This window comes from Hippocampus zosterae, chromosome 11 (genome assembly GCF_025434085.1).
Source record: "Hippocampus zosterae strain Florida chromosome 11, ASM2543408v3, whole genome shotgun sequence".
NCBI lineage: Eukaryota > Metazoa > Chordata > Actinopteri > Syngnathiformes > Syngnathidae > Hippocampus > Hippocampus zosterae.
The window spans coordinates 12,059,909-12,080,998 of NC_067461.1; the positions used below are offsets into that span (position 1 = coordinate 12,059,909).

The 21,090-nt window shown below is 40.1% G+C and overlaps 3 protein-coding genes across 22 annotated transcripts in view; 2 read left to right on the top strand and 1 right to left on the bottom strand.

The window, feature by feature from the left end:
* Positions 1-21,090, top strand: part of psme4a (proteasome activator subunit 4a) — a 415,963-nt gene that overhangs the window by 312,181 nt on the left and 82,692 nt on the right. The window lies entirely within an intron of this gene.
* The window catches only part of LOC127610233 (neurexin-1a-like), a 230,181-nt gene that overhangs the window by 180,170 nt on the left and 28,921 nt on the right, over positions 1-21,090 (top strand). For all 19 annotated transcript variants that reach the window (XM_052080106.1, XM_052080107.1, XM_052080117.1 and 16 more), the window contains one exon: positions 15,794-15,965. In XM_052080106.1, coding sequence (XP_051936066.1) covers positions 15,794-15,965 — 172 coding nt within the window. The remainder of the gene's footprint in view (positions 1-15,793; positions 15,966-21,090) is intronic.
* The window catches only part of LOC127610237 (stonin-1), a 143,695-nt gene that overhangs the window by 4,697 nt on the left and 117,908 nt on the right, over positions 1-21,090 (bottom strand). The gene's annotated exons all lie outside the window — the stretch shown is intronic.

Consider the following 21,090-nt stretch of genomic DNA (forward strand, 5'->3'; position numbering starts at 1 on the left):
GCGTAGCACAAGGTCGGCCCTGTTACGAGTTTTTAATGACATCCTGGCAAATGACACTGGAGACTGTGTGTGTCTGGTTTTCTTAGATTTAACTGCACCATTTGATACAGTGCATCACAGTATTTTGTTGGCTTGTTTGCAGCACCTGGTGGGCATTGACGGCAGCGCCCTTGATTGGTTTGAATCCTATTTTTGTCTGAGCCTTGGTTGCTCTGAGTCACGAACTGCCACAGTGTTGTGTGGTGTTCCACAGGGCTCAATTCTGAGGGCCTCTGGGTTCCATTTTAAGTAAATATGGTATTTCCTTCCACTGCTATGCCCCAGATGTCAGATATATGTCCCACTGAGCAAACAAAATATACGCTTTCTCATTGAGGCCACTTTTATCCCGTCTGGAGGAAATCAAGACCTGGATGGCACTAAATTTCTTGAATTTCATTGAAAAGAAGACAGAAGTGATGGTGTTTGGTCCCAGTGGCCCTTGTACATCCCATCATGCGGACCTAAGCCCCCTGGCTCCTTATCTTTAGCCAACAGTCTCAGACTTGGATGTTAAACTGGAAAGTGATTTTAAATTGGATGGGCAAATTGGTACCGTTGTTTAATCCAGCTTCTTTCATTTTAGGCAGCTGGCTAAAGTAAAGCCTTTCCTCCTTCAAGAGCACTTTGAAACAGTCACATCTCGGCTGGTTGACTGGAATGTACTTTACTTTGAAGTCAGACAATCCTCCATTAAGCGTCTCCAGTCGGTTCAGAATGCTGCTCCTCACCTATTGACTTGTATTCGTAAGAGGGAGCACATAACTCCTACTCTGGCATCCTTTCACTGACTCCCTATACGTCTAAGAGTTCTTTTTAAGATCCTATTATTTGTTCTCAAATCTTTAAACGGCCATGCCCCCCTTTACTTCTTTGAACTCCTGCGCCCTGAAAGCACCTGCCCGGGGCCTCAGGTCTGCAGGCCAGACACTATTAGAGGTGCTAAGAATTAAGTAGAGGATTAGAGGGGATCGAGCCTTTTCCGTTGCTGGTCCCTCTCTTTGGAATGACCTTGCACTGAACGCCCCTTCGCTCCGCATCTTTTGTTTTTCTACTTTCTACTGTCTTTGTTATTGATTCGTTGTTTTGTTTGTTGTTGTTTGAATTAGTTTTGCTCCATTGACCGCATTTTGTATCCAGCGGTGGTTGTGCTCTATAAATACAGTTGATTTGCGCCCTGATTTAAATCTGCAGCCATACATTCCAGAGTTTTCACTTTGAAAAGCTGTGCCCCTCACAGCTTCTGGGAGAACATGTCATTGCTCTGCTAAGTGTTGAGAAACACTTTGAGGTTGCTTCTGAATCTTGGATTGCACACGGCACTTGAACGCACTGCACGTTATGTTTTTGAGATAGATTACATCAAACCACTACTTACAGTACACTGAATAAATTTGCTGTGTGTAACTGGGGCCTCCAGCGTTCTCCAGCTTGATGTGCTCTTTGTGTTTGCATATGTATGTCTTTTTCTTGAACAGCTGGAAGAAATCTTCATTAGCATAAGTCACAAGTGCGCCGTCCTCCTGTAGAAATGCTCTCAGCAGCAAAACGCCACAGCATACAGTGAGAAAGCAGCCATGCTTTTCTTTAAGATGTTTTTTTTTTTCCGGTTTTAGGTTTCTCATTATGGCCTGGACAGCATATTGACGACAGAGCTGTCTTTGCGTGTAATTCTTTTTAGGCACAGCATACTGTAGCAGGAGGAAACTTATTAATCTTTCATGAGAAACAGAACATTGTTTCTCTTGAGGCGTTGCTTATTATCATTGATCTGATGTCTGATAAGCTAATTCATTTGAGGGTAACCCCGTTTATAAGTTAGCACAAAAAAAGTCAGGATTCAAGTTTCAGTATGTCATGCAAACACCTAATCTCATTTTCATTTGCTCGCTTTCTGTATTTCTTAGATGTAATATGAATACAACTTTCATGGGATAAGCCTGGTTCTCACGGCAGGATAATTAGTCTGCTTTTAATACAAATTCTACCCTCCTGACAATCGTATGGATGCTCCGATTATTGGAAAGGGTCCAAAGATCATCTACTCAGATATTCCTGACGTGTGTGGTGTGTTCACACTGATCTCGATCTCGGTCACTGAATGACCGGAAGGACATTGGGCTTCTCTAATTTCAAGTTGGGGACTTTCAACTGTTGGATAGTTTAAGCCTAGCTACTCACTTCATGTGATGTACCCTGAGACAAACAAAGCACACAGCCTGTTGACAGTGACGTGCAGCCAATCAGAAAGCGAGGTCACAAATCGAAGAGGATGCTCGGTGGGGAATCAAAAATCAAAACAGGAAATCCGTTGCCTCCCCTAAAGTTTTTTTAATCGGAAGTCACGTTTAACCATGAGAGGTTTTGCAAGATGTTCCGCCAAACATGTGAATATTCATGAACAAAATTGTTTATTGTGTGTGGTGTTGATTTTGCCGTGTGGCTGCCCACCTCACACGGTATGTTCAAACGTGTTACACCCGGGAATTTTCATCATTAAGTGTTTTGAAAGTCTGATGACAATTTTATAACCTTGCCGTGTTAACTACGCTTTGCTGACAGACATGGATATGTTTTTTTCTCCCCCCAATCATGGTTATATCAATGCAGTATTCTACTTTAGCTGAGTACATCTGTTATTAGTATACTCATCTTCATGGTGTGTTTTTACTAGTCTAGTGCTACCCTCCTGAAGGCTTTCAGAGTAGCACATGATTGGTATTAGAGCGCTGGCCAGGACTACTCAAAATGTCCGGTCACACAGCAGAGAAACAGTTAAAATTACTGAAGTGCTAAAAATAGAATGGGTGTAAAACCCTGTAATAATGCAAGGTCAAATCAAATGAACAACATAATGTAAAGCATTAGTAACGCAGTAACGCTTGCTGTGATTTCAACTAATTATTCTGATTCTGTTGATGTTTCACATCGAACAGAAAACTAGATGGATATGACCCCGAACCGAGGCACGGCAGTGGGGGCAACACCTTTCAAAAGAAAAGATAAAATACATCCCTGGAGTACAAACAAATGCCTCAGTTCCCTCCATCTAACTGCTTACTAGATCTGAATACTTGTGAGAGGCTGAGAGTTTGCATTGTGTACGCTCATTCATGGGCGTCGTGGGGAAGCGGTGCGCTGCGTAAATAGAAATGGAGGGAAAGAGACTGGCGGCAGAGACAATGATGTATGCTGAGCTGGAGAGGTTAATAAAATTGAAGTTGTGTTATGATGAATAAGAAAGTGCCATGAAAGAGAACGTACATAGTGAATCTCCTTGGCGAGAAGTAGTGAACAGCCTGGTGAGCGCACCCATGGGAGGGATTTTGATTTCGACAGCCCTCCCCATCACCCCGCGCCGCACCGCACGGCAAAAGGGACCCGCGATCTCTTTGAGTCGGACTGAAACAAAGATAAGAGCCCTCCGTTCATTGTGATGGAAAATGAGGACGAGGGTGACGTGATTTTCCTCTGGGACGATTTTGGACATTGTGAAACCATCAGTTCAGAAGGATGCAGCCCTGGGAAAACCTCATTTCCCTTCTAGTTATAAAACCTAACCGAAAGGAGTTCACATCATGGCTTCCCAGAAAATCAATGTCATATATGGTATGGAGTGCTGTACATGGAGCCCTTGTCAGGCCCTCATGAAACGCGAACACTGTCTCGTGAAGTGGGTCCATTTATCTAGTTTTTGTTATCAACCTTGATTTCTAGGAAATGTTCCAGGCCTTTTCCTTCCTTTCTGTCTTGCCTATAATACATCGCTCCTGCATTTTCATTTGTTTTATGTCGTGTACGGTGTAGTATTGGAATGACATTATGTCTGACTGGTTTCCTGTTGCTGGAAAGCAAGGCTGGCGAAAGGCAGAAAGAATGGCACAGTCTTTGTAAGCGCAAGGCATGGCAGCTGTTCATTTTTCGCCTGAGTTGCTTCGAGAAAACCCGCTTACCTTGCTGATGATAAATGCCTCCCTGCTCTCGCCCTGTCTCCAGCAACATTTGAAAGCTGACAGCAGCACCACAACCTCAGGCCTTTAACTTCAGCCCGTCCATCCTCCTCCTGGTCCGTGGCTTTTCGAACAGCGGGCTTACTAAAAGCTTACTTAGTCATATGTGTGGTTATGATTTAATGCTCATGTTTACTGACAGGTAAAACCTTTGTGACACTAGGATGCCCGGCAGATTATCACAGAGCCCAGAAAGCAAAGAGCTGTGGTTGAACAAGAGAGTAATAGCTTGTAATGGGCCTACATTTGGACGACTTATATCGATCTGCGTTAGTGAGCAGCCAGACATCGGATACAACACAATATCTGATAATGTGCTGAGTTTGACTTCATTCTTATGGTCATAAGGTTTCCCTCCCCAACATCTCCTTTTGATAGCCTCAATTCATTGATTTTTGTTGTTGTTATTGTTCTTTCTTTGCCCTCTAATTAAGTGCACCAGCTTTGGATTTTCCACCCTTCATTTTTCTATATTCAAGGTTTTCCTTGTTCTTTTAGCCCTGCTTGCAACAGCTTTGCCCTCAAATACTCTCTCATTCACACAAATCAAGTCTCTTCTCCTCTTTTCCAACATCAATCATTCAGGTACTTGGGTGAGAGATTAATGACAGCAAAGTCACTGTCAGATTCTCTATTATCTAAACTGAACTGTCGCAGTTGGCTGTATTTTATCTCTAGGTGCCCAAGAGATGGCAGCTAGAATTTCAACGGATATATTATTACAGAATAAAATGCATTTCAGTCCTGAGGAGTGAAAAACAGAACTGATGGGAATATAAAAAAATACCTCATAAGTCAAATGTAAAAGTTTCACTATCCTCAGTGTCAATACTGTACTACCGAATGCATCTCGTTGCCTATCCCAGATGACTGGTCACCAGCCATTCGGAGAAAAAAAACCCAAAAGATGCACAGTGTGAATTTTTGTTGAGTGTCAATGCTCATTAGGGTTAATATAGTTGACATCAACATACTTCAAACAGAATTTATACTATTATTCTGATTGATAGTAGGGAAGGCCCCGGCTGTTTTAAGTTCTCTGAAGGAAGTCTCCAGATCCCCATAGCGTATTCGGAATTAATTTGCCAAATCGGTTGGCTTTAGTGAAAGACACCACGAAAACAAATTAGAATTGACATTTACACACCTATCAAATTTGTATTGGTGGAATTGTTATCATGAAGACTGCTTAAGCATTGACATGAAGACAAGAATTGAGACATGTATTACATCAGAGATACTGTATGAAAGAGGCAATAATTTTAGTCAGTGGAAAAGCTGGACCCATCATATCAATGCTCTTTTGTGCATTGATATACATCAAATTCCCTGCAACTTTGCTCCGCGGTCATAGCCAGTCATCTGTTTAATCAGATCAATAATGGAAGTTTACGATGAAAAATTACAGCCGGGTGTTGCAATTAATTTGCATCATTCGTGCCCGATTCTCTTCCAGTGTTTTAGTACATTCAGATTACACCTCTGGCATCATAAGAGAGACTTTTGTATATCAGGGGAGACAACCGAAATTCAAACGTTTGTGTAGGTGGCTGTTTCAACATATGAAGTGAGTATGCCACACGCATGTCTGTTTCTCAAGTCACCTACAGTATAAGAAAAGATGAAAGAGGTTAAAAAAAACAAACAGAGGAAATTGTCATTGAAAATTCTGGAAAAAGGGATTTGAGCAGGAGACAAAAAAAGGAGTCGGTACAGTGAGGAGAATCATAAATAGGGTGTTCAAATCAAAGCAAAGTGAGAGAGCGCAGAAACTGGTGGAAAGAGTTGGAGCCGCAGGCTGCATGTGAGGCACCAGCCCAAGTATCATTGTCAATTAACATTGCGACCTAGTAAAAATGTTCAGTCTATTTCAGACCATTAATGATGTGCATCATCGGTTCCAACTCACTCAGCCTGACACGACTCTGCATCGCATAAGTGTGCCACCCAGAGTTCTTTTTTTTTTTTAAACCACAGAAGATGTATGCCAAGAGTGGAACTGTTTGATTGCCATCTTAACATGTTTGGAGACGAATGACTTGATACTTTGCAAAAAGGGAAAATGTAAATGGATGCCGGCTTGCCATTTATCACCAATTACTACTGCACTATAAAATAGACCGAGTACTGTAAAAGGTAAGACGTGGCTTTTTTGAAGCAAGTTACTCAATGCTAAAAGTGATATTTGTTTATTTGTTTGTTTCTGATAAATTAACATGATTTATTTTGCGATCAGTGGTGTTTTAAGTCTTGTACTTTTATTGAGTGAAATCCTTCAACAGGGTTGTCACGTTACGTTGCAAAAGTACCTTAGTTACTTTAATGATTATTTGATTTAAAAAGAACACAGTTCTTGATTTTCAAAGTAACTATGATTACAATCCGACCTCGATAGTGTATCTCATCTTAATGCTGTGGTTTTTTTGAACACTGCAGGATGGAAATTGGCATTGTTTCACTCGACCAGGAAATTGCTAAAAAGACAGCAGTCCGAGGATAGGGCTGTCCTCTTCCATCAATCCCGTCCTGATTAAGGCCACATACCTGCCTTGATAATCAATTTCCTCTCATTAGTGCAAGTATAATTGGTGTCCTCATTATGCACCAATTAAAATGTGTCAATAGCTCGTCTACTTAACCATTCAATTGCTACAAGGTGCATGGTAATGAGGTCCAGTCAGTAATGATTAACAATGCATGAACTATCAAATAATCAACTCCGTGGCCTCAGCGGCATCCTGTTGAAGTCCCAGCTTTTTTTTCCCCTTTAACCGATGCTTGAGTGACACATTTAAAGCAACCTGTAGTTGTTAGACTTTTAAAAATCAGCTTCGATATAACACCAAAATTGACATGCCCCAGCAATCTATCCTGCTGTTTGACACTTGTTCTTTTCAATCGTTATTTTTTTTTCATGCTTTCAGCTTCTGAATATGAGAGGAAAGGAGAATGAGAATCAAAAGCTATAGCAAATGAAAGTGCCTAGTCGGTCTGTCACTTGGAGCCTGCATGCCGTCACCTTTCAGAGTGTTGATGTGGGCACTGGCATGCTCTCAATCAACTTGAGTTATCGCTGAGCAGATTTTGCTTTTTGCCGTTCAAATGAATTACCAGTAAAATAAATTGCAAAAAAAATACAATAAAAAAATCTTGATTCCCGAAAGTAAAAGGTTATTTGGTAGTTTTAAATATGTGTGGGAAAAAATATATAGATTTGACTTCAAGGTTTACTTAGTTAAAATGGCAGCTCTGGCAAGACGTGTCACCCTGCTCTCGGTGGCCCTAACAAGGATTTTCTTTGACACTGCGCTGTCGCCCTGGCAGTGCAGAGGCGGATGACGCATGCTTGTATGGTGTGTCAAGGGAAGCTGGCATGGTGTTGAAGGCTGTTCACTCACCTTGTGAAGCAAAAATTTGGGCTTCATTACCAACAAGGAAGTTATGCACATCTTGTCTTCGGCTTATTTGCTTTTGAACTTGTAATATGAAGTTGTAGTATTTTGAATACGTTGGATTGATATTTTTCAAGGATGTTTTTGTTTGGTTGTTTGTTTTTTCTTTTTTTTTTGTCTGTGAAGTTTATGTAGGGTCAGGAAACTGTGCGTTGGTTGTTCAATGGTGCAGTTTATCTGCAGTGCGGTGTGTATGCAACCATCAGCACAGAATTATGTACAGAGACAGTCACCCTTATCTTTTTGGGGAGGGGGGGTGGTTTAAAAATAAATTTCTAGCCGTGAAAGATATAGCTGCAAGCAAACATCCATGTGCTACCTAAAAAAAAAGTAAAAGTAAATATTTCTTTCACTTTGGGAACAGGATTCTTAGTGACTATCCTAACCCAAGCATTTAATTATAGATTGGGATCCGAATGCCCCTGATTCTAAACAATTTGAATGACACAAAAAATGTTCATAGAAAAATTACATCTACGTACTATTTCAGGGACACACTTCTATCCTTGGCATGGCGAGCGGATAGATCTGTGTTTCGCTGCTTTTCGCGCTCTGTAAGCATTGTTGACAATATGCACATTAGGCATTGCTGGAAACTGAAAACTATTTGGATGCCTCAGATTTTTCTAAATATTGTTTTCTTAGTTATAGTCTGTTTTTACTTAACTCTATATTGCACTACATTTATTTTTAACCACACACACACACATACACACAAAAGTTTAGTTCAGGGTCTGGAACAGATTAATTGCATTATCATTCATTTCAATGGGAAACATTACCTCAATTTATGAACGTATCAGGTTACAAACTGAACCACCTAAACAATTTAGGTTGTAACTTGAGTTGACACCATAGTTTTAAGCAAGTGAGACAGCACTGCTTAGCAAAATTTTGCTATTGATTTTAATGTGTGAAGTTGTAGCATGTAGAATATTAGGAATTATGTATGAATGCTTCTTTTTTTGTGTTTCTAGATGTATTAGTGTTTTTTCCCCTCTGACATTTCAGATCACTTGTCACCACGTATCTAGGCTTGCCGGCAGACAAAGCTTGATCCTCAATTGCAAATACAGTGACTGAAATATGCCTCATTTTTTTAATTCTATCAAATACTTGACACCCAAATCCCTCCTTGAGAAAGGCCTTGTTCAAAGTGAAAATGAGACATTTGAGAACCAAGAGCAAAGCAAAAAATTCTATATTTAATGTACAAGGGGGGGACAGCCACTGGTATTCAGTGTCTAGACCAGTAGTTCTTAACCTACGTTCGAGCGAAACCCAGGGGTTCGGTAAATCGGTCTCAGGGGTTCGACGGAGCCTCTGCTATGGAGGTTAAGACTCATCAAGCACTGTTTTCCAATCGAAGCAACACATTTGTTTCTTCTTTGCAGGCAAGATATGCTGTATGTCTTTAATATGGATAAGTGGGTGAAAGGAAGTGATATTGATTTTGGGTTTTCCAATAAAGTAGCGAGATTAGAGCAGATATGCATACCTGTCAAATTTTCGGAGCGCCAACCTGTATAAACTACCCAAAAAAATCCTTATAAAGAGCAAAAAATCCTTATAACATACCTGCAAATATAACCTTATAACAAAGCATTTTATATGTCATAATAACGGCAGGAAAAAACCCACAACATTTTCAATATTTATTGTAGATCTCCATAATGCAATGTCTGGTTAATGTCTAATCATCATTCTGCTTAGTGGCATTACTGTGTTCAGAGTTGTATTCCTGCGTTACTTTTTTCACCAACTCCAAATCATTTGGAGTTGGTGAAAACAAAAACGGAAATATTCAGAATCCATATGATTTGTGCGATACGGCCATATACGTAGGATTCACCACAAAATCCATATGAACTATGGCTAAGCCGTATGAGTTGACAGGTATGGATATGTGAGATGAATTTGAGAGACGCATCTGTTTTTTTGTGCTCAGTGTCTCACGTCAGCCTTACAAAAAGCACATGATACATCAGAATCATATCTTTGCAGATTTGAAGATCAAATCTTTACGGACGCTGGAAAAATTAGGTTTCGATTTTATAAGCTATATCATTAATGTAACACCAATGTTCACCATGTTTTTCTTGTTAAATTTTACAGCAAAATTTCAAGGTACAATATTGTCACAGTTTCAAGACCATGATATCATATAATCATACACTACTACTACTACTACTACTACTACCAATAACATAAACATTAACATCAACACCACAATGAAAAAGTCAAATAAACACACTGGTGAATATAATATAATTTAATCAATGCTTATATGACTGATACCAAACTTTCTGACACGTTGGTCACATTTTTTTTCCTTTTACGCGAGGGGAAATGTCCAAAATGTAATCATTTCAAAGAGGTAGGCGATGTAATATCTTCTCTATGGTTTTAGTGCATTCTAAATTGACATTGGGAACATCCATGTCTGAATGCTTTGACAAGATAAGCGAACTTGTCACATAATTACTTGAGGAGTTCAAACATTAACCAAATCTAGCGGAACAGAGCTCAGTAGAATGATAGAGAACTACATATTTATGAGCAGAGAGACCTGATTATTGCAGGGTTTCTCATGCAAAGCACGGACCTGGAATATCCAACTCAGTGAATTTGATTCTGAAAGTAAGACATAGTAATCTGTGTGATGTTTTTTCATATTCCAAGTCAACTCTGATTATTATTATTATTAACTATTAGCATTTTGAAGACCCAATATGGTCCTCTTTTTGACTCATTCAACTAGTTGCACCCTCTCCCTTATTTTTTATATTCCCTATAGTTTGATCTTACGATGGTGGGGGTCCATACTATCATATACAGCTAAGTGAGGCATGCTGGCGTGCCCGTGGGGAAGGGGGGAGGAAATCCCGGTGGAGAGGACAGAACTGAAGGTCGACTCACCCCGACTGCTCGCCAGCTGTCACAAGTGGACAGACAGCAGAATCACCTTAAACCTGAATTGATTTCTTTGCGTGAGACAGAATGAAATTCCAGATATATTTTGACCTCTCTTGATGGAATGTGTCACTGCAGAGCTGAAGATGGAGCAAAAGAAAAGGCTTATAAGATAGCAAATGGCATTTTAGGAAGAGATGAGCAGTTCCTGGCTTTTTTCATCCAACTTCTGTTATCGACTCTCTACTTTATTTTTCTATATCTTCTGTGTATGTTGTTGCTACATCTCTTTAGCGATGCTTCAAGATTTATACATAGACTGTAGATAATAGTGTATAAATCTTCTGTTATTCCCTTTGAGTCCTCATTTAGAGGCTGCTGCAGCCGGAGCGATGATTTATCAACTCTAAGATACTCAAAAGATATTTGATGAAGCTCTCCTGCAGAAAAGTTGTTTGATGAAGTCTGCTAGCAATGGAAGTAATTTCAGGCCAACTTCACAGATAATTAGGCACTTTAGCCGGTGGCTTTGATTTTGAAATGAGCTGCGCTCACAGCACTCTTACCTCAGCACACTGGAGATACCATCGCGATGAGAAGTAGGTTTGGTTTCCATTTTCAGAATCTAAACTTTGCTCCACGAGGATCCCTTTTTTGTTTGATTTCAATAATCTCATGACCACAGCAGTAAATAAGATAGTTCCAAGATATCCAGATTACACTACAGTTAACAGCAGTAATCTTTTTTTTAAATAACAAAGCAAAACTTTCACCATCCTGACACATAATTGAGATGGACCCGGAAAGTGTTTACAGTTGTATCATTATACTGTTATTGCTACGTGTTAAATATGAGTATGTTAACGCAGGTCAACAGCAAGCCAAACTCATTTATTCATGAGCTAGGAAACGCCCCGAAACTTTTACTGTGGGCAGAACAATCATTATTGTTGAAATGTTGATGTAGGAAAAAGTTTTGCGTGTGTGTCTGTTGGCAGGCATCATTAAAACATTCTTACATTAATACTGTTTTCTAAGACGGAAAAAGAGAAATTCTGTCCTACAGATTTTGAGAACGGCATTAATGCTTCTCCAATCAATTTTCATACGCCATTGTTTGAAACTATGGTTACGTCCCATTTACATTGGTATTCGAACCCGCGTTGCAAAATTACTCTTTATTATTATTATTTTTTTAAGTAATTGTTGAAATTAATTATGGCATTTCTGAAGCAGCAACTCTAGTGGCAGGCGACAACTGATGCACATGACCATCAGCGCTGCGCATCGACCCAACTTGTCTTTTTGTCAGTGCTCTTTGGTCGCCCAAATGCATGAGGAGAGCTGCTTTGTTGATGCAGTCGCGTGTGATAAGATAAAATAAGATATCCTTTATTTGTCCCACAATGGGGAAATTTACAATTTGATGACGCCATATTGAGACTTGATCCCATGTGCCAACATGATGTCTTGATCATATGCTGCCAGAATGTTGAAGCGTGATGAGACAACACATGCCCACATATAAAATGTTGCTTCATTGAATAGAAACGTTGAAAATCGTCATTATTATTATTATCATTATTATATGGCACTTTTGTGGCTTTTGGATTAAACAATTCAATAGTAGACGGACTTCCTGTTTACACTATCATATGAAACATTTTGGTGGAGCAATCAATGCTGAGGTATGGATGACGCATACTGGTGCAGTTCCTGGAGCAGAAATACATCCCGCAAAAAAAGGAGTCGTTTTCTTGTAGCTAATTCTCCCATTAGCTCAATAATTTCATTAACAAAGCTTAAAGGGTAGAAGGAGAAGACCGTCAGGGGTAATTAAAAGATAAGGTGGAGAGAATAGCCTGCATGTCCTTGCTACATGAAGACATTTAGCCTCTGTAGTGAGATCATAATATTCCCTCAAGTCAGTCTGCTCGTGTGCACATACATTAGATGCACACAAAGACGTACTTAAGGGATGGCAGAGGTGCTCCTCCAACTGCCAACTGAGCCTCAGAGGCTCATGCAGCGTAGAATGATGGGTTGCAGTCCTGTGGCGTTAGGCTCACGAGCTATAAAATATGTCTCAAGCATAGCCGTGGTCATCATAAACGACTTCCAAATGAGCACCGACATAGGCTATTCAGATTTTGCAGGAAATGGAGAGAACACTATGGCCATTTACATTGCCATCTTCTTTACAGAATGGGCAAAACAATGGGTCCAGTAAACAGTTCATGGTTTAAATCGTGCTTTGTTTGACCTTTTACATCTGCCACTTGTCTGTGCATTACCTTTAATAAAGAGTAGGATGCAGTAGTTCTGGTATGCTTTTGTTGGCATTGGCGGAGGAAAGAAACACAGCTACTCCAGCATTTGGTCTGCAGTGTCTGTTTTAGCAGCTTTATTACTACTGAAACAACTATGCCTAGGGTTGTATAATGACTGCAGACGGGTACATTTAACGAGCGACTGACACCCCCAAGATTACGGCAGCTAGTTCACCCTCCAGCTGCAAGGATAAGAAGCATTAAGAAACAGAGACGAGATTAGAGGAGAATGGTGGACCAGCTTCGTCAGTTAATTAAACTCTATTGCAGCTTGATGAGCAATTAATCAAGATGCCTTGAAGAATGTGTCAGGCAAGGCTAAATTTTCTGGGTGGGGTATGTATGCGCCATACAGTATGCTCCCATGAAGCAACACAAGTGAGCAGCCCTGATTTTGCAGAATGGCCGTGGTTTATATAAGCAGCTATCAATCACTTTGACATTAGCCCATGAGATATTTAAGCTCCAGAATTGGGATCCTCTCAGCAGAGGATGGAACTGCATTTTTAAGTCCAACCAATTTGAATAGTTTTTTTTTCTTAACATTGTGATATAAATAGAGAATTTTTCTGATGTACTGTGCACGTCATGTGTAGGCTTGTCTGGAAGGAGAACCCGCATAATGGATGAACAATGTCTCTAAATCTATGTTCTGGGCAAAAGTTGAAGGACGATTGCTGTAATTGAAAAAAAAATTAAACATGGAGTCAGCCCTGCACATAGAGCATCTTCCACTCTTCTGTCAAGACTTTCAACAAGATGTTGGAGCATGTTGTTTTGTGAGGTCAGAGATTAACTAGCATGTTCTTACCTTTTTCGTCGCTCTTTCTCAAGCGTTTAGCTTGTCAGTCTTCTGTTGTATGAAGGACATTTATGTTATAAACCTGAACAAGGCCACAGGAAACATTCAAATTACAATGGAAATACAATGGAATGAAATTACAATTTTAAGCAGGATTTTAATTGAGTTCATCCCTGAAGACTGTCGGTTACTAAGAAGTTCAGTATGAATATGTCTGGATTTTGAAGGTCTAAGAAGGATCTCTTGTTGTTATCTCTTATAGAGACTTGTCTTGGACTAAATTTTTTAAATGATAATATGCGGGAGGGTGCTATTCACTGCACAGCTGGTGTCTAAGGGACATTTTCTGAAGGGTTTTGTGGAGCAAATCACTCAACCTGACAATTAACTCATCGGCAAGGTTTAACTGCCACATCAATGTCTGACAATCATCCTCTCACACTTCTCACACACTCCACTAGCATGACACGAGGCCTACTACGTTAGCTTTTGTGAGTTATTTTTCCTCGAATGAGACCGTGAATCATACAAGTACGGTATATTTCGCACTATAAGGCACACCTAAAAGCATTCAATTTTCTCAAAGGCCGACAGGGCGCCTTATAATCCGATGCACCTTATATACGGACCAATTTTGTTATTTCGTGGACGAGGTATTTTAAATGTTCTGTAGAGCGCTTTCTCACAAGCTCTATGTAAATAAAGCTGTATTGTATTGTATTCCCATTAGCGTACCTCCATCTAGTGGATGGATAATGCAACTGCAGACAGAATTGTGGCTTCTCTTATCATGCAGTGTGTTCTATATATGAAAACCGCTTTAAATAGGCCATACATTGAAAGTGCGCCTTATAGTGCGGAAAATACAGTACTCCATAAGGTTAGACAACCTGGACATTAGCATGAATGGAATCAAAGATATTGATTGTACTCTCATTTTTTTGCCTTTTTGGACAAGGTATGAACTGTCTCAACTTGAAGAGAACAAAGAACAGGGGGTGTTGGAAAGTAGTTGCTTATTTAATTTGAGAGAGTTACGGCAAAAGACTGAGATGCAGAGCTGTGTTGCCTGTGCTGACTGGATAATGACATGCAGAGTGCTGCAGCTCTACCATAGGTTTAGCTTCCAACCCGATGCTCATTTCATCGAATCTCCAAAGAGGAGAGAAGGGCTTGCACTCACATGCACACTCATTGAAAATTGATTAAGCAGTAAATATTAACAACTCGGAATCATAAATTGTTCAAGCGTCATGTAGAGATCAACAGTCTGAAGTTAAACATCATTGAGACTTACTTTTTCTCTTAATTGTCAGCAGTGACTTTAAGTATCGTTTCACCCTAAATAGACAAGAAGCCAAACTAAAACAAAAGTGATTCCATTCATATTGCACAAATTATAGACATGACAGCCATGTTTTATTTTTCCACAGCATGGATTTATGTGTATTTGAATTTTTTGGGGGGGGTTTTTTTTTTTTTTTTTTTTAAAGATTTCCCACTGAATATAAATGACAACACAAATACGAGCTGAGGTGCACACTACACTATAAAAAACAGACCGTGTATTATTTTGGGCTAAAACATTACTCTTCATTGTAAGAACTTTAAAATATAATTAATTGACATTTATGGCACAACAAAGCAAGAAAGTTGTTTGCTCCTCATATTTCTTTGCTGTGAAATACGGGAAGGCCAATTTTCACAACAGCAAAACTTATTTTGTGTTTACTCAGAATTTTTTTTTAAACAACACAAGATTATTTACTGCCCATTTACAATTCTATTATTTATGTGTGGAATTGATTATTGCTTCGAATTATGTTAATAATCAGTCAGTATTTGGCTGAATTCAAGTAAACAGTCAAGCTAAACTCACCAAAACCTCTTCTGGGCAGCATCATTCTCCTCAATACAATGCTGACAGAATTTCAGAAGAAAGAAAGAAAGAAAGGTTTTCACATCTTTCAACACCATATACTAAAAAAGAAATGATTAATTGATCGTTAATTTTCCCTATAGACGAACAAGGAATCGTAATCAAAAGTCCATCGTAGTGGCCACTTGCATTTTATTGTTTGAGAGGACGGAATACAAGCTATTCCTGATTTTTGTGATGTTATATTATCCAATTAAATCACAGTGATTACAGTACATATGAATAACGTGACATAGAGTAGAGGGCATTTTGTTGAACTGAATGAAATCTCTCTAACCTGTTGCATTTTGGTGTTCTTATTGTTCCAGGAAAGAGGAAACATTGCTGTTGTGTTTAATGTTGGAACAGATGACATTAACATAGAGGAGACGTCAAAGTTTGTAAACGATGGAAAATACCACATAGTCAAGTTTACAAGGAGTGGGGGTAATGCCACTCTCCAGTTGGACGATCTACCCGTCATTGAACGCTACCCCCAAGGTGAGTGACCCACTCTCCCTCTAGTCGCATGCATTTGCTAATTCAGGTTGACTAAAATACGATCAAGCAAATGATTTCAAACTGCACTTGTTATGATTATGTAATCTTTTTTGGTTATTCTCTTTCCAGCAGCTGTGTAGAATAATACCAGTGTTTTCATACATGCCTTAATCACCTTCTGCATATCAAGGTTTCTTAACATTGCTTTTTTTTCCCCCCTTATCAAATACAACTTTACTCAAATGCCACCCACGCTCTTGACAGTGGAACTAATAAGAGTATGTCGATTAAAATCTGCCTACATGCTACGTTCAGTGTGTTACCAATGCTTAAATGTTAATCGTGAGTTTAGAGTGCAACAGTACGATTAAATGAAATTGAATTCTATGTATATAGTTCCTGAACCTGTTGTGTGTTTTGCATGACGTTGACATAATTTGAATGGATTCCTTGGCTAAGGAAGGAGCCAGTGACACTGTTTTTTTCCGTGAAGTCTCTACATGTCAATAACATGAATGCATTTACTGTAAATGTTTTGAAATGTCACAGTCTTGATAATTGTACTCGATGAACTGCATAAGGCTTTGACAAAAGCTACTGTGGATAAATGAACGTCAAATTCTGAGTTTGCGCCAACGTGCAGTGGACGCATCCTGATGCTTTACTTGAAATTATAAATCGAAATATAAGCACCCAAAGACTGTGCTCTCCAGCTCCAAATCAAGATGGTTGAGTCTGAGAGTGAATTAAATGTCTGGGCAGTAGGACAAATGTTTTTGTTGGGGTTTTTTTTGTTCCCTGCCGCCCCCGCCCCGGAATGTTTACTGACCTTTTTAGCAATGACTGTGGCATCCATCCAAAAGCAAGATGGTCAAATGTACTCATTCCATCCTGCTCGCCTCGGGTAAAACATGGACAGTAATACTTTTGACATGTTGCAGATGGGGGAGAAAGCACGGCAGGGTGAATAGTCAATTCTGGAACAGCAAACATTGTACAGGCGGCTTGATTCTGAGCCCCTTCCACATTGCTGACTTTCTCACCTTATTTCTAAGGAATAGCCCGGACACCCGGCGGAGTAAACTCGTTTCGGCCAATTGTATCCGGGATCTGTCAACTGCTTCCTGAGCCCCACTGGCCAAAAAAGGCCAATAGGAATCTTTCTTCTGCTCGGGGGCATCCCTTACCTTTGGCCCCTCCCACAGGTGATGAGCCCATGGGAAGAAGGAACCATGTTGTCTTTTTGGGCTGTGCCCGGTCAGGCCTCATGGGCGCAGACACAGCCACCAGGCGTTCGCCAGTAAGCCCCACCTTCAGGCCTGGCTCCAGAGGGGGGACCCGCTGACCTGATATCTGGGCAAGGGAAAATCGGTTTCAATGGTATTACTTATCGTGAGGGATCTGTGAGCCGTGCTTTGTCTGGTCCGTCGTCTAGGACCTCTTTCCTGTGGGTAATTCTGCCCGGGGCATAAAGCCCCAGACAATTTAGCTCCTAGGATCGTTAGGACATGCAAACGCCTGCACCACGGTAAGGTGACGGCTCACGGAGGGGCATCCACTTTCCAAATCCTGAACGACTCACATGCTGGTGACCTATGGTTCTATTTTTTTAATTTTCGAAATTAGCAAGTTCATTCGGTTCATTGCACACTAAGTGCATGAAATTGCAATTGCTGTCCAGTTCCCTCCTTCACCTCAAGCACAGAAAGCCTTTTTTCACTCAGCCCGCCTTTCGTTTGACAAGTATCCATGTATCCCGCTAATACACTCATAATAGTAGCCCTTGGCCTTGAACACTCACAGGTCAACAGTTCCTACAATAGAGCAAAGCTGACAGCACAAATGATGGTTGGAAAGCTCAACAAGAGAAAGGTGCAGATTGCATCTGAGTGAGCAATCATTGAAAGTAAGGCAATCATTGTACCACCAGGACTTATATTGCTGTCATTGAAATCTCAATTAAAAACTCTCATCCTCCATACTTAAGAGGGCCCATTAAAAATCTTCCGCGTAATTAGTCTATTTTAAAATTCAAAGCTCACGCGCAGACGCATAAATACCCTTCTGTTTGCTGCAGTTCTTGCTTTTATTCTTGCTCTGCTTTACGCCACACACAAAAGGCTGGGTTGCAACCAAAACAAGAAAGGGGGTAAAAAAAAAGGGCTTCTTCTCCAGAGTATTGGCCATGAAAGTAATACCAACACAATGGTGTTGCCGTGCCCGCGGGGCACCATGCAGCATCCTATTATGGTACCCACTGAGCATGCAGTGCACACAAAGATAATAGAGAAGTCCCAGCCTGGCCTTATTCTTTTTAGTGTTATCAGTACACAGTGCACTTACATGACTCCCGCTGCATTCAGTTCCCACTCACCCTGTACCTTTTATGTCAAGCTGACCACCTCTGCCACCTCTGTCCATCTTACCCACTGTCCGATTTCCCCCCACCTTGCAGTGGGGAGTCTGATTTGCAGGATACAGAGTGGGTTCGAGGTGGAGGTTATTTTTTCCCCCCTTCAAAAAATAAAAGCTGTACTTTTTTCTGTCTCTCTTCTTTCCATGATCCTGCTCGGGCTGCGTGCAAGACAGTACAATGGACACCATGGGCAAAAATGGCAATTGATTAATCCAAAAAATTGCGAGATTTGTCTGGCTTTTCCTTTCACATGGTCTGGTTCCACTGATGGAGGAAATGTCCCAGTATCAGTATAGACCTGACAACTTTGTTCCAAAAGACAAAAAGAAACGAATCAGACCAAATCAGGTCATTCGGAATGGATCAGCTGAATCGCCGCTGTCTGGAAAAATAGATAAGCTTGGCCATCTCATACAAAACCAAATCACCACTCGGCAACAGTCACAGGCTCTCTGTGGTGGCCTAATGAATGGACTCTACCTCAGCCCTGCGGATGGCATTGTTCATGTTCCACAGTAGGGATCAATACATTATCATAACGCGATTATGTTCTCTTTTAATTGACCCTTGTATGAGACTGACCACATTTGGCACCGAGCCAAACTGGTACAGTGCCGAACACAGAACAAGATTTTGTACACAAGTAGAGATTATCTGCGTGCATGGCTAAGAGTACGTCTGTGTGTTACTGTCTGCGTCTGTCTTTATTTTTGTTTGCTTAAGTGTGAGTGAACCTTTTATCTCGCTATAGATGTTTCATTTCTGCGTATTTGCTCAATTGTAATCGTATCGTTATTGTTGCAGAAATAAACATTGTGAGTTAGTCTGTGATCCCCGGGCCCCAAACTCATAATATTTTCACATTTGGAAACAGCAAATAAACACAGTAGACTAAATAGACATTTTGGTTAAGAAATTCAGGACTCAGAATTAAGCTGACTATTTCATCAACTTTAGTCCATTTCAGGGAACATGTTATACACATACACTCTGCTGTTGACTGAAACTAACATTGCAGTGATTTAAACTGTGCTTGTTATGATTATGACATGATCATCAACCCATAGTTATGTTAGTTATTGCACCATAACACCGCTACTCTGTTTTCCGGATTTGGTCACGCTGCGTTTGCAATGATAGCAGTTGTGCCGTTAATTTCCGTCAACAGCAGACAGAGGACGATATTGTAGAATACGGTCGGATGGACGAAAATGGATGAATTTATCTCTTTCTTATTTCGCAAGTGCAATATTAATCACAATACACATTTTACATTATGTCGTACAGCAGGGGTGCCCAAACTTTTTGGATCGAAGATCTACTTTTTGATCAATTAACCTCACGGGATCTACCCTTACCGGCGCGCGCACGCACACACACACACACAAGATTTACCTGCTTTATTTTATTTTTTAAATATATTTTTATAGTGAAAATGAGACTGATTAGTGTGCAGTGTATATTAACACAAAAAATATATTACTAACATGTACAAAGACACACAAATGGTTGTTTGTTTTTTTTCTTCTCGACACTCCTCGGATCTACTTGGGACCTGTCTTAGATCTACCGGTAGATCAGGATCTACCTAATGGGCACCCCTGTCGTACAGTATACAGAATGCACACCAGAGCATTTAACAACTAACATCAATTTGTCCATGTTATGTATTTATGAATTTATTTAAGCCACGCAATAATTAAATTCTTTGGTAGCTCAGCATTAACTATAATAACCAATGCACCTCTTAAAAACAACATACATTCCAATAAACAACAGATGACAACTTGACACAATCTGCTGCCAAATTCAATGAACTCAATCCACAAGTTTTAAATCGCTTTCACCTTTGTAGTCATTCAAGCTGATGTGATGAAAAATGTCTTCTATTTTTTTTTAAACCGCCAAGCCCTCCCTTTCCCCCAGGTCTCTGTGTTCCAGTCTCCTCAGAGGCTATTCACCTCCAAGCATTGTTAGCTACCAGATCTTCAATCTGCACAGAGTGAATTAATATAGTTGATGGAACAAACATTGTCAATCTGCAAGAAGAATGACGCTGAGTGAATTCAATCTCGGCAGACAATAGCAAAGGGGAATGCACTCACTCTTTAGCTCGAGTGGAGTGAGCGGCCCTGACAAAAGGTTGATGCAGAGTTTGTCCTCATTTATGCCCAATGGTCCTCCAAAGTAAAAGTGGAGGTTGCTTTCGGATATTGCTTCTCCTCCCGTGGCACTTCTTTACCGAAGGACACTTTTTTAATCTGCAACAATTGTTTCCACCCAAACATGCGACAGTCACTTTTCCACGTAGCTTTTTTGTCAAATCATTTGGGTTGACCAAATATGCAATCCTGATCTCTCAGCCTTTGTTCTCTCTGATTGAATAGTTTTATGATTCAATGCACTACATGTTGTCAATAGACATTTTTTTTCAATCAGGCTATTCATGACAAGATTGGTGTTTGCAATGTGTTAGATGTATCTTTTCTTTTACAACCACGATCTAAGGGTGACATAAATTCAAGAGATGTTTATTTTGAAAGTGGTACGTACATAACTAGCAAAAAGCATTTTAAAATGTTCAGACAAATGTGTTGGAGATAAGACAGTGAAATGTGTTGGGTTTTTTGTTTTGTTTTTTAACATAGATGTATTGATCCAAAGGATGAAAACATTTAATTTCAACTAATGTAGTCCTAATTTGTTGGA